The sequence below is a fragment of the Cupressus sempervirens genome, chromosome 10 (genome assembly GCF_028749045.1).
Source record: "Cupressus sempervirens isolate cs-2001-9-10 chromosome 10, ASM2874904v1, whole genome shotgun sequence".
Classification (NCBI taxonomy): domain Eukaryota; kingdom Viridiplantae; phylum Streptophyta; class Pinopsida; order Cupressales; family Cupressaceae; genus Cupressus; species Cupressus sempervirens.
Window position 1 is genome coordinate 687,721,334 of NC_143127.1, and position 14,089 is coordinate 687,735,422.

Here is a 14,089-nt window from a genome sequence, read left to right on the forward strand (position 1 = left end):
TAATCCATTTTTACTCTTTTGATTATTAATAAAATAATTTTATTTTTGTCAGGCTATTGACTTTTATGGGCTCCACCATGTGTAATCATTATTTAAAGAGGTGACGATCTCTGAAATAATGAACACTTGCATAAAAGGCATTATGAGAGATGACGATCTCTTAGATAATATACTAAATGGTAGACTTTACTGCAAGATCTAGATGAGTTTTAGATCATATTGTGATGTTGACATTGCTATGCTCATGGGTCACAAATTGGATAAAGGAAGAATCTTAGTATTCTCTGGGTTTATCTTGTATTCTGGTAGATCTTAAACTCAGGATCTCGTTGTGATATAGAAATACCAGTTTCTATGAGTCACAACCTATGTCTTATCACTAGTAGCAGTGATTTGTCATATCACAGGTTTAGTAATATGACTTTGTGTCGTGTGTTCTATGATACCATATACTAAGAAGAGACAAATAGATATAGAGTATTATTTCTTGCTTAAACATCTGTATTGATGTTGCTAGATATAATATCTCTCTGTAAGATTATTAGGCTGAGGGAGTGTTAAGATTATAACCAAAATAAACCTACAGGTCTGACAGTACAGATTGTACTTGCTCCTGATATATATATCTCTAATGATTGGCATTTAAATATATATTTATCCTGGAGGTGCCAACGATTTCTAGATGATGCTTTGTTTGGTGCTTGACTAAACTAACAATTAGTTAGTCATTACTAATCTGTATTTTGCTAGATTGCCGACTTAGGAATAATAATAATATGGTTAGTGCCAAGGGTTATTTCCCTTGAGGGACATACCCTTTAGAAAGGGTATATAATTAGGTTGTAAATGCAGTTTACAAGACACAGTAATAGCAATCTGCTCTTCTAAGTATTTTACATCCTGTGATCTATACCTGAGATTCTCCCTCACTTTGAAAGGTGCAATATTCAGTATTGATCTATATTATAATAAGCAATAACTTCATCCATATTTAGAATACTTAAAAGGATCTAACTCAACATATAAGACTGGATTGAAAGTTTGATTAAGAGATAAGGATTTAGCATAAAACTTACATCTATCCTAGGAAGTAATATAGATTCATCACAGCTCTCAGAATCATCCTAGGCGGAAAACTCAAAATCAACTTCTCGGCGGGTTTTCAACCCATGAAGTCTGTTTTCTGCAAAAGATAATTTTAAAGGAAATAAACGAGAGGTGTGTCCCTAACAAAGTTTCGCACTCCTTATGGACATCTCTAAACCCAAAGGAAGAAATAAGTTAAAAAGTAAATGTGAAAAGAAGGCCTGGGCGGAGAAATGAAAATCATCTTCTCTTTGGTGGGTTTTCAACACATGAGGACGATTTTCTGCATTTAAAAGAAAATCAAGTGTATAAGTGAATTGGATCCACATTTCGCATGCAAAATATTTCAAGAGGATAATGAAAACAATCTAATCATCACGGGAAAGATTTATTAAGCAGAATTTGATTTGGCGGATATTTTCTTATGGAGTACCCTATTCATAACTTCTTGAAACTTAATGGGAAACGGGAAAGTAAGTGTGAAAGGATGGAAAGTTACCATTGGGCCAACGAAACAGTGAAAAGACACTGAGTTATCTGTAAGACCCTCGCATTTACTGTTTCAACAGATTTATCCTTTGATTCATTCATGTGGTGCGAATGTTGAAGATCAACGGGTGAATTGAGACTCCTATATAGATGGAAACATAAACAATTATTCAAACTACACTCTTTCTTGAACTGTTATTATGTTAATTTGCATAACTTTTTTCAAAATAGCGTGTGTTTGTGAATTCACTATCCTATTCTTCTTCTAAATTCAAAATTCAATTCATTTCAGTCTCGGACAGAATGGCAACCAGATTTGCAGGTTTTGACGAACTGAATGGAATCAAGTCCACACTACAAAATTTCAGGGATACTTCTTTCTGTTTTTATTATATGCAAGACTTTAAAAAGAGAGTAAAATCGAAGCCAATTCATCCCATAATTGAGAGGCTCTGAGAATGTGGGCTAGTTGAAGTGGCTGGTTTCCCAGTAGCAGTCCAAGCCCCGGAATTGATCTATGAATGCATAAATCACTACAATCCGGATAACAGATAGATTGTATTGCCTAATGAGACGGTATTGATTTCCATTGATACACAAATAGTGGTGAATTGTCTACGAATTCTAGAGCGAGAGGAGTTTTTAGACTTGACAATTGGTGGAGCCGTTCTGCAAAGAAAATGGTATGGAGAAAGGAGATCATGTAGATATGGTTTCAAAAGCCGTGGAGCGCCAAGAGTAAGGTCCCTAAAACACTTTTTGGTACTAATCTCAAACCTGAGATTGTAGTTATTCTGGTTCTCCTGCACAGATTGAAAGGTGTGGTACAAGCTCTAAATTTCGTTGAACAATATTTCTTTTTGGTACAAGTTATTTGTTCGGATACTCAATATATTGACTAGGCTCATGAAGTAAGTGAGAATCTTTCCAATGCTCTCAGTTCCACGAAGTTCTACAACACCTTCTAAATGTCTTCTTTTCTGATTTACATGCTAGCTTCTCTACAGTTATGGTAGGACCTCCCAAGGGTAGAAAATTTCCTTGATGATGTTGCAGTTGGAAAACAGTTATGCTGAATATATAAGGGTTAATGATGCATTTACAATGAGAATTTGCAGGGAGCTTCAAGGATGTCCGGAGAGGAGATTCAATCCAGAAGCAATGGTGACCATTAGTCAGTTTGGAAGCTATTTTATCCAATTCTCATCTTTCTCTTATTTACGTCTTGCAGCTTTTGATGGATTCCCCTTGAAGCTGCCGAGGTACCCAAGCGACATAATTGTGCTGATTGAGATAGTGAGGCAAGCCATTCGAGTGAACATGTTAAGTGAACATGTTGAGCGAGAGTTTGAAGAAGAAGGAATATGAGTTCCCTATGAAGGTGGGAGCTTTCAGCTGTGAGTCTCGTTCTGATGCAAAGAACATGCTGAAGGCCTTCGAGATGAAATACAGATTGGAAATGTACGAGGTCTTAAGGCCCATGTTTGACCAAACGGGTATGCACGGGAAGTGTTGCAGATTGGGAGTGTGATCAAGCACATCACCACGGTTGAAGACTACTGGGTGGATTATAAAGATGAATTTGAAAGTCAGGACCGTGCTTTTGCCAGATTAACAGTGGATCAATTTAAAATGTATCAAGTCAACCTTAATGTTGAAGGAATTGAAGATGATGGGCAGAATATGTATAGTAATACACATTCAACAAAGATAAGAAATACCCCTATTAGTTCAGAGCCCTATCAAGATGCTGGAGATGATCTAGATATTATGATGGCCTGAATTGTTAGAAAGATCGGGAAATGTGTAGAGTGGACTACAGTGAGAAGAAGCCAAAGTAAGAGCACACCCACTCAAGCTCCTTCAGCATCTGCTCCTACCTCACAAGTTGACACATCAGGTGTGACTCTGGCCATCACTCAAGGACCAGCTCAACCGGTGGGTGGAGGTGATCAACCTCTAGACAAGAACTTGTCAAGATGGCTCTGCTCCATTGGTTGGTGCTCAATCAAAGCTGAGAAGAAAGCAGAGGAGCCCAAAGACAATGCTGTTACTCTAGTTCCTTCACCTCATAGTAGTCTTGTTCCAACTACGAGTGCTATGCTTCTCCAGCCAAGTAGCCCTCAAGTGCAAGTAGTAGATTTGGGAGATGGAGGAAGTAGTGATATTGAGCCCATCGAGTCAGATGAAGCAACTAAGAAGGTTGCAGAAATGGAGAAAGGGCAAGAGTCTTCAAAGCTTGTTTCTCAAGCTCAAAAGAATCCATTCTCCTTGAGCGAGAAAGCAATTACTTTGGTTAAGAGGAAAATTTTTAGTAAAGATTCACTCGGGATAGCTTCTAAGGTGATAGGCACTGATTCCTGGTTGGAGGACACTCTGGAGAAAAAGAGAAAGAGAAAGGATGAAGGGGCTCTCAATAAGGACATTTTATCTCTTGCAGTTCGCTCTGGATCTGCATTGAGTAAGGTCAAGAAGCAGAAGACCTTGTCTATTCTGGGACAAGATCTAGAAACAGGGCACCTAACAATGGAGATTGCGAAACCCACTAGAGACGGGAGAATCAAAGATATGTCTACCAATGATTATACTCTGCATTCAATAGATCTTGGGGAAGCCAGACATGACACCAACATTGGCTTGTGGAAGTCGACAAACAAGGTAATTGAAAGACAGTTGGAAAGCCTCAAACTGTCAAAGGTTAGGATGAAGGCGGAGATAGAAGAGTTGAACAGATTTATTAGACAATTGGTCACTCCATTGGCAAGTATCTTTGGAATGCCCGTAACTAGTAATCCTACTGCCGCCGATGTTCAAGCACTTATCTCTTAGCTTCAGGAAGATAAGCATTTTGGTCAGATTGGTAAAGAATGGAGTGACAAGCTTAAATCAGGAGGAGTCTCCGTTATAGAGCAAATTGGAAATGTTATCTTAAGACTAGAAACAGAGAAAGATAACATTTCATCTAATAGAAATACACTGGCCATGGAGAGGACTAAAAGTGATGATTGTGCATCTTTATTGAAGATGATTTTTCAAATGAAATCAAAGGAAGCTGTCGAAGCTAAGATTTTGCCCAAAGGAGATGAGCCTTTGTTCGAATGGTTACAAGGCATGTAGTTCAAGTCAGAAATGATCTTGGAGGCAGAGAAAGGTCTAAAGGAGACTAAGGAGAAGGTAAATAAAGATCAAGATAGAGATTATGAACTTCTAAAAGGGCTACACACAGATTCACAGACTAGTGGGCAAGGAAAAGGAGTAATTGGAGTCATTGTCATGCAAAACAATTTCTCCAATTTTATAGATAGCCTAACAAGCATGTCTTCAGGGCACTAGAATAGAGTGTCTGAGCTTCAGAAACTTGGCGGATACATACATGTGTCCATGGAGGAATTGCAAGATAGACTAAATGCTGTCAAAGATTTGGCTAGGGAACACTCTAGATGGCTCTTGAGATATACTAATGTGCATGTACAAAGACATGAAGAGCTGATTTTGATTATTGTTGCCGCCAAGGCCTATATGGTAAAAGTTGAGAAAGGAAAGAAGGCAAAGTGATTCATATTCCGCCCTTTCCATTTTTATTTTGTAATATTTATAATAGACAAACTGGCTCTTTGCCATTTGTCAGTTTTGAGAAGATGAACCGATTAAACTTCCTTTGTAACGGTCATCTCAGACTCCTATATGTATGAGGATGAAAAATACATAAAGGTCGGCAAATTTTTGTTATGAAAGATGATGTTGCAGAGTTAATTGAATGGTATTTTTGTATGAATAATTTTTTGTTCCATTTAAAATAGTTGTTATTAGCTTGTTGTTTCTCTTTATTTGGAATTGAAGCGGGTAATAAACAAAGTTTTTTTTCCCCCTGTTTTAATACAACGAGTTGAATGTGAGAGGAATTGTCATATAAAACTCAAAGAGATTCTTTAGGTGTTTTCATTCAATACAATCTTTTTCTGCAAATTAGTTCCTAGATAAATCAATTGATTTCAGTATGAATTCATAAGATGTGTGAGTTCATTTGATTTGACTAACCCTCAAAACGTTACTTTTTGCCTAAGTTGAATTCTTTATTAGGATTGACTTAGTTTTCCTCTCTTGTTCTCTGGTTAAGAACATACCCTATTAGATTTAGGAATAAACAAAATTCATTTCAAATTCATAATGGGGAGCTGTACCTAACAATTCAGAGGAAAGTAAATCTTCAAGAAGTTGTGTGGTTTTCACACCATCACCCCAAAATTTTGGGGACCCCCCCTTTTTTTGATTGCCTCGGCAAATTTTTGGATTGTCCAACAATTTTGATTTTTCGAGAATTTTGAGCCTTGGACACCTTTGGGCTAGTGGGAGAGACTTAGCTTATTTTCACCCAATTTTTTTAGCTTGATTTTCTAGAGCCACCAACTCTATCCTTAGGCCGAACAAATTTCAAAGTTAATTCCAACTTGGCACGATAAAATTGTAAATTTTGTATTTAGACATTTTCTTTTGAAAATTCAGATATAATTGTGTAAATTTGGATAATTTTCAAAAAATGAAATTTTTTGTTAAATCTGGTCTTTTGGAAAATTTTCAATTTTTGGTGAAGAAAGATTAATTTTTGTGATGGTGAAGTCAAATTGCAAAATCGATTTTTAGGCTCTAGAGAAATAATTTTATTTGTGTAAAATGCTAAAATTGCTTACCTAAATCGATTGGGATTTAAATTGCAAAATTTGGCTTTAAATGGATTAAATTGCAATGAAAACCTTTCTATCCTTTAATGAACTTAGTAATTTAATATTGAAAAATGGCTTTTAGCTAGCCAAAATCTAATTTTAATAATGTATTAATTACTAAATCTTCATTAAATGGAAATATTTAACACCTCTAAGGCATTATTTATTTTCTTTTTGCAATTTTGGTCCAAATGGCAATTTAAAAAGTTAATTTTCATCACGGCAAAATTAATTTTAGCTAAGTATTTAATTGTGGGCCATAATTTTGCATTAATTATTTGTTTTTTCTTTCCCCCACAGTCCAAGTCGGCTAGCTTGGGGGGAGTAAAAAAGTTGGGTATAAGAGGAGGCCTCCCTCCCATTTCCTCTTCACTTCTCACTTCTCCTTCTTAGGGTGTTGGCGATTTTGCAAGAGCAGATCTGCACTCTTCTTGCTTGGCGAAATTTGTGGAAGGTCGAAATTTGTGGGGCCAAAATTAGTGGAAGACGAATTTTGTGGAAGGTCGAATTTTGTGGGAGCTGAATTTTGTGGAAGGCGAATTTTGTGGGCGTCGAATTTTGTACGAGATAAAATTCTGATTTTTGCAAGAAGTTGCGATTTTTTCCCTAGGTTGGGTAATTTTATTGGGAGGTGAATTACATGATAAATTTCTGATTTGTAAGTGGATTTGAAGTTCTTGAGGTCTAGTCCTAATTCCGAAAAGTCGCTGTACGATTATTGGTTAAGGTGAATTTTAATCATTTAGAGTTGAAAGGGGTCCTTAAGTTGACATCCTTCTTTCGTTCTAGTCTAAGGATTGTTTTCCTTGGTTCTATTTGCCTTCTAGTCCACCACTCTACCATCCTGTAATAGGGCGACGAGTATGGAGGATGTTAGTGCAAGTAAGAATCCCAAGTGGACAAACACTAAGAAAGACAAAGAGGATATGATGCCCAAAACACCCTTCTCGAAAATGAAGTGAATAACCGACACCAATATCGATGTAGTGGACATGATACGGATGAAGGACAGACTAAAGGAAGGACAATCCCCCTTGGCTATTGGTAAAAGTAATTTCAAATCATTTAGAGTTGAAAGGGGTCCTTAAGCAGATTTCTCTCTTTGGTTCTAGTCTAAGGATTGCCTCCCTTGGTTCTGCTAGTCAAATTGTCCACCACTTTACCATCCCGTAATAGGGCGACGAGATGGAGGATGTTAGTACAAGAAAGAAGCCTAAGGGGACAAACACTAAGAAAGACAAAGAGGATATGATGTCCAAAACACCCTTTTTCTTGAAAATGAGGCGAATAACCGATACCAATGGTAGTATAATAAAAGGATATACAAAAGACAGTTGCACATCACAGCCTAGGCATCGACACTTCCATTATGACCATGATGAGCGACAATGGAGCAACCCTTGATTTTGAAGACATTAGAGAAGAGGATATCAATGAGATAAGACTTGGATCAAGATTGGATGAACTAGAAAAGTTTGCCATCAGGAAGAAGCATCTAAGCACCCTTTCCTCTCACAATGCTCTTATTGGATTTGCGAAAGAATATGAGAAGGATCAGGAAAAGATGCTACAAGCAGCAAGCAACGTGGTGAAGTTAGTGGAACTCAGGGCAAAGCACAGACCTTGCCCTCCTATGGAAGAAGTTAACGAAAGGCTAGCTAAGTTCATTGCCTTAGCTAAAAAAATGAAAGAAAAGGGAAGATTTATATTAGAAGATCATTTGATGTAAGCCCAAGTGGCAATTTCCCTTTCTTCTAGAATAGGATAAGTTTCTATTTCTGATTGGCCACCATTTTGGTGCCTTCTCAGTGGTTGCCACTTTTAGACTTTTTCATTGGTCTATTGATGAGGTGGCAACTTCTCATTGGCCGATGGGGTGGCAATCCTAATTAGGGTTTTGAAGTTCCAATCTGGATTGTTGATGTTGTTTTGATCTCCACCGTCCATTGTATTTTTGTACCCTATATAAGGCCATTTGCTCTCATTTGTAAAGTGTTGGAGAAATTGTTGCGAAGATAGTACCAAAATTGCTCTCTTTTTCATTGTTGTGACTTGCATGGTGATTAAGAACATTGGGTGTTATTGCATGTTTTCTACTTCCACATAGTTAGATTTCTTTTCAAGTTGTTGAAGCAAATTTCATTTCAAGTTCTTTAAGTGGGAGTAAAGTAGATGGATAGTTGCATGGTAGCATTAGTAGGTGTTTGATAAGGATCACTACTAGACCACTAGCATCCTAGCAGCTTGTTGGGGAGCCTTGCGTGGCAAACAAATTTATTATTCCTTTGAATCAATGCATCTGTGGAAGTGAGGCCGCTGGTTAGCTTTTATTAGGTTCGATCCCAATCCATTTGCTAGTCTTCCATCCATAGGAGTAAGAGTAGGATAGCAAGTAATTTAGGACATAGAATTTAGGAGAAGAAAGTTAGAGAAACACCAGTCGAAAGGACCATTCACCCTCCACCACCATCACTTTCCATCAACATCATTTAGCTTTCACAAACCCATCACCATCACCATCATTCCACCAAAGTCCAAGTCATCCTTGAATGAATTGCGTAAGGCCGCCTACGTGATTACCAACAAATCACTTCGATAAAACTGAACAAGTATCCATAAGAGTAAGGAACATTGGAGTTATTCTCATATCCCATGAGCAATAACTTTTCAAGAGAGGAATTGTATGTTTGATACTCCGTATTAAATGTTCAATTGCTAATATGTTATGTAAGTGATACAAAACTCACATCAACAGAAGTTACTTTTCAAATTGTTCTAATTAGAATTTGTTCATAAATTAGGGCATTTGTGAGTCAGAATTGGAAAGAACAAATTTGTTTACCAACACACTTGAAGTGGTATTTTTGCAGATATTGGTAACACCAAAAGAAGAGTTACTTAACATCTAGGGCACAGGAATTTCGGCTCTCTTCCATTGATGTGATTTGAAGTAAAAACAAAGATCAGTCAATGAAATTGATCACACTGAAGAGAATCTGGAAAGATGTCCACCAGTAGAGATGAAAGAGGATTCAACAATTCGAAAATTTACCACTAACAGTCACCCCTCAGCAACAAGGTAAAATAGTAAGAGAAGCCTCCAGTTTTCAGTATTCAATCAAATCAATGCCACAAGTAGTCACTTGAATATGGGATTCCAATTTGCAATTGAATTCAATTCGCAACTCCTGCCAACTCCAATCTTCCTAGATATAGAAACCACAGAAGGGAAGATCAAATAATTCTAAAAAATGAAAACCAATTCCACTGTACCTTAGCAACGGAATGGAAGAGAAAATCAGTTAAAACCCTCAACAAGATGATAACAAAAGAAAATAGACAATTCGATAATCGGATGCTTTTTTTATTAACAATTAGCTCACATTTATAATCTTACAAAGTGATTGTTTCCCAAACGAAATTCCACTTAAGAAGCTTCACCAACACAACATCACTTTATAACATATAATATTAATAAAGTACCATTATAATGTTATAAACTTGATACTTAATAAATAAATATGAGCCCGTGTCATAAATAGCCTCATTCGATGCAGGTGATGACTGACAGCCACTGCCACCAAGTACATTGCCAAATATGGCAATTGTCTGAATTAGATTGACTAAAAATATTAAGTCCACAATGAAGAACCACAAATCACCTTGTTAGCTCACGAGGGTTGCTATAATGAATTGACTCAATTAGCTGCAGGAGCTTGCCAAAAATGGGGGCATTACAAGGAATTTGTTACCAAATAGTTTTAAGCATGTTAAGGCAAACTTTGAAGGAGGGGAAAATTAAAAATGAAAGATTTTTATAAAAGAAAAATGTGATTTTTAAAGTGGTGACATCTCCTTTGCTGTTGGGGATACCCATCCATCCTGAGGACGATCAAGGGATGTTTGAAGCATTCTTGATGCTCCCTAGAAGAGTATGGATGTTCCCATAGTTGTTTGGAACATATCTGATGATTTTTGGGAAATTGGGTACAAATAGGGGACCTCTCTTGGCTGTCCCCAAGTCCATGGATCGTTTTTGGTACGAGGATGAGGGTTGTAGAACCTATGGCGCATCCACTGGTAATGTAGATATTATTTGATGCATGCTTAAATGGTGGTTTTGGTTGATAGGGGTCACTTTCTCAATTTATTTATGTATGCTGCTATCATGGTTGTGGCTAATGGATTCATCCATTGCTTCTACCTATGCGTATATATTTGATGACTACTATGAATGGAAGAGATCTTTTTCATTGTCTTTACAATATATTTTTATCAAAGAAATGAGAGCCACCTAGACTTGGCTAGTTTGAAGCGAGCTAGGATGGAAGAATTTGGAGGACTTTGCCTCAGACTTAGCTGAGCCTTTCTCAGACTTGCCGAGTTTGGGTTTGGTGTAATGTCCCCATTTTTAGCAAGCTCCTATAGTTGGCTAGGTCGGTTCGTCATGGCAACCCTTGTGAGCTACAGTATGTTTTGAGCTCTGTTACCTGGGGACGCGTTTCTGGCAAAAGTTGATATCGTCCCCACGTCCTCTCATCCTGGAAACTCGGAAACTTCCGGAAACCTTTCGCTTGGCTGTCCCATAAAATTAATGTTTCAATTTTGATAATTTGTTTGATTTCCACTCTCATGTGAACTCTAAAGTTAAATTATTTAACACACATTATATGTTAAGGTTCTATAATTTATATAAGCATGCGTTATCCATGTTTTTATATGAATATTTAAAATTTCACTGTATATTTTAAATTTTCCCTACTTTTTATATAGCTGTTCCCACTGCTGTCCCTTGCCGTCCCCTGCTCCGAGAAAAAAAAATGTCCTGGAAACCTGTTTCCCCGTCCCCACGTTCCCCCCGTCCCGGAAACTTGGAGTAACATAGGTTTTGAGGGTCTTTGAGGTGGACTTTCTTTTTATAGAAAGTCTAATTCTGGATGAATACTATATTTGGTAGTGCAGTGATGGCATTGACAGGTGGTTGTCTTCTGCATATAATTGAGCTTATTAGTGATGGAGTTCATATTTATTAAGTTATTAATGAGGCTTTGTTATTATTCGAGTACTTTATGTTATTTCGTGTTTTAAAATGGAATTGTGAATGTGAAGCCTCTTAAGTGAAAAGTGTTTTCATGAAGCCATGTGTGAGAAAGTTATTTATTTAAAAGAATTAGATGAAGGCTTCTAATTAAAAAATGCGTTGATGAAGCAACTTTAATGAAATGTGTATGAGTGAAGCCAAGTGGCATTATAAAAAGCAGGCTTCATAAAAAAAATAGATCATCTCACTGTCTATTGCTTTTGATATTGTCTTTTAAGCGTTTTGAGGACTGATTCCTCTTTTTCTGGGAAGCAATTTGCTTCTGTTGTATGGCAAATTCGAATTGCATTCTGAATCGGGGTTTCTCATTCAATTCATTTCTGAGGTATATTGGATTGAATTATTTATGTAGCCTGATTTTGGGGACCTTCTATGACTGTTGTTGTTGTGAATTGAAGGGCTGAAAGTTTGGTATTTATCATCTCTGTTTTTGGACACCATTCTACTTGTATTCTGGGCATCTATCATATCTGTTTGAGGCAGCAATGATCTCTGTTGTTTGGGTGCCTAACATATTTGCTATTGGGCAGTGATTTCGACCTTCTGTAGATGCCATTGCAACTGACTTTAGGCACCATTATATCTCTGCTTGGCGTACATATTTTCTGCTCATAGATGCCATTATATTTCTGCCCTTTGGGTATCTTATCTTCCATCATTACACACATTAGGGCATCTCAATTACTGTGCTGAAGAATACCCCTCAATTTATAGACAGGCTAATGTACAGAACTTTTAAAGGTAAAAATTCTCTGTTATTTCGACACTTGACATCTATTCTTAAGTTTGATTAATGTGATCGCAGACATGCTTTAGGAATCTATTTATTCTGATATTGTCATCCAAAGTGCAAGAAAGAATGTATGATATACAAGTGAACACATGTGACTCTTTTTGCGCATAAAGAACTATAAGCAAGCAGTTAGCCTTCAGTCAATTATAATTTCAAGTATTACAAGGAATTATGGCTCTTTAAATATACGGTGAGGTGGATAAATTAATCAAGTTTTAGCGGAATATATTCTCTACGAGCCACTATAGCACTCATACTCTCATTCTCTCCAGGGTTTGCTAAAAGTTATCTATAATAGTAATTTACTGTCTTTATTTCTGAAGTACCAGAGGCATCAATGGATACTTAATGATTGTCGAAACTGACATTTTTCTTGCTGTACTGGCCTGAAGATCAAAACTTAATGTTTCCAGTTTTAATAACCATGCAGCTGATACCTTTCTTGGCAATGCCATGATAACATAAAATCTATTCATAGTGATTATCCTGGTTGGTAAGTTGTTAAGAGTTTGGTTGCAGGAAGGGCTGGAAGATATGGTTCACTCTTTCCAAATGGAGAAGTCACATGCCTGTTAGAGGAAGATCTTCCTCTTATTCATTCCGCACTTAAGGCTACCACTCCTTCCTTGAAGGTGATGTTTTCTTGTCTCATTGATATGATGAATCACAGATTTAAATATTGGGATAGGGATAGATTTCAGATGAATGATAATTATTTTTGTAAGTACTTTAAGATTCATATGGATTTTTCATACTAAAATTGGAATGGTTCAGCAAAAGTATTACAAAGTAATTGGAAAATATTTGCTTGTTATTAACAGTGATCGAGAGATCAATATGTACAAGAGACTAAACAATGTTTCCTTAAGAAACAATCGTAAAGAATAGAAACATTCTATTCTAGAAACAAAAAACTAAATATTAGAAACATTCTCATATTTATAGAAGATAACAATAGATAACCATTAGATACTAAACATAGATAATAGAAACTATCTATTATCGTAGTCAAAAGTGCTGTAACAATGGTGGGCAGGGTTATTTCCAGACAGCTTAGCAACAAAAAATATGCTTACAATTTTTGTATGTGTCTTCGTCAATTAGGAAACTTAATGGTATACTTTGGCTACTTCATATTATTTCCTAGAAAAAGGCATTTTAAGGGCATGTGGTCCTTCATAAAGTCCACATGAACAAGTTTGTTTTTGATATATACACTTATGATTAACATAATTTTAGAAACTTGAAAACTTAGTTGAAATCATAAATAAGAAAGCTATTATTAGACATGTGGGAAAATTTAAAAGATTTAGTTTCACAGCCATTTTAATATTGTAACTCCAAAAAAGTTAATAATAATGTGGAAAAATTGATAAGTTTCCTTTGGATTCTATGCGAAAAGGTTTTTTTCACTGAAAAAAGCATATGAAAAAATATTTCACTCACTTTAAGTTCCATAACTCAAGCAATCTCAACTTTTGACATTGTCGATGTTGCTCATTCTTCCATGTCACATTTTTTACCAACAAATTTCTCCATTTGACCAAATATTTTGTGATGTTCTCCCTCCAAATACTTTTCATTTTGGTATCAATGATGACCTCTAGAATAAGAAATCAGCACCTCCTCATGCAATGGTGACAACTCAAATGAGCAAATTAAATTTTGCCGAAGTGCCTTCTTGAGCCTACATACATGAAGCACATTGTGACATCTACTGCTAGCTGGTAATTCAAATTCATAAGCGCTCTCTCTAACTCTTTGAATAGCTCCGAAAAAGTCATAGAATTTGGGCTTGAGCTTCTCTAGTCTACTCCTTTTGATGGAGGATTTTCTATAAGGCTTGGAAGTGCAAATTGCAAATATTTCATGTCCCCCCACTTACAACTTTTGTTTATT

The 14,089-nt window shown here is 36.4% G+C and overlaps 1 protein-coding gene across 5 annotated transcripts in view; it reads left to right on the forward strand.

The window, feature by feature from the left end:
• The window catches only part of ATSUV3 (ATP-dependent RNA helicase), a 232,967-nt gene that overhangs the window by 105,084 nt on the left and 113,794 nt on the right, over positions 1 to 14,089 (forward strand). For all 5 annotated transcript variants that reach the window (XM_089803965.1, XM_089803964.1, XM_089803967.1 and 2 more), the window contains one exon: positions 12,710 to 12,822. In XM_089803965.1, coding sequence (XP_089660091.1) covers positions 12,710 to 12,822 — 113 coding nt within the window. The remainder of the gene's footprint in view (positions 1 to 12,709; positions 12,823 to 14,089) is intronic.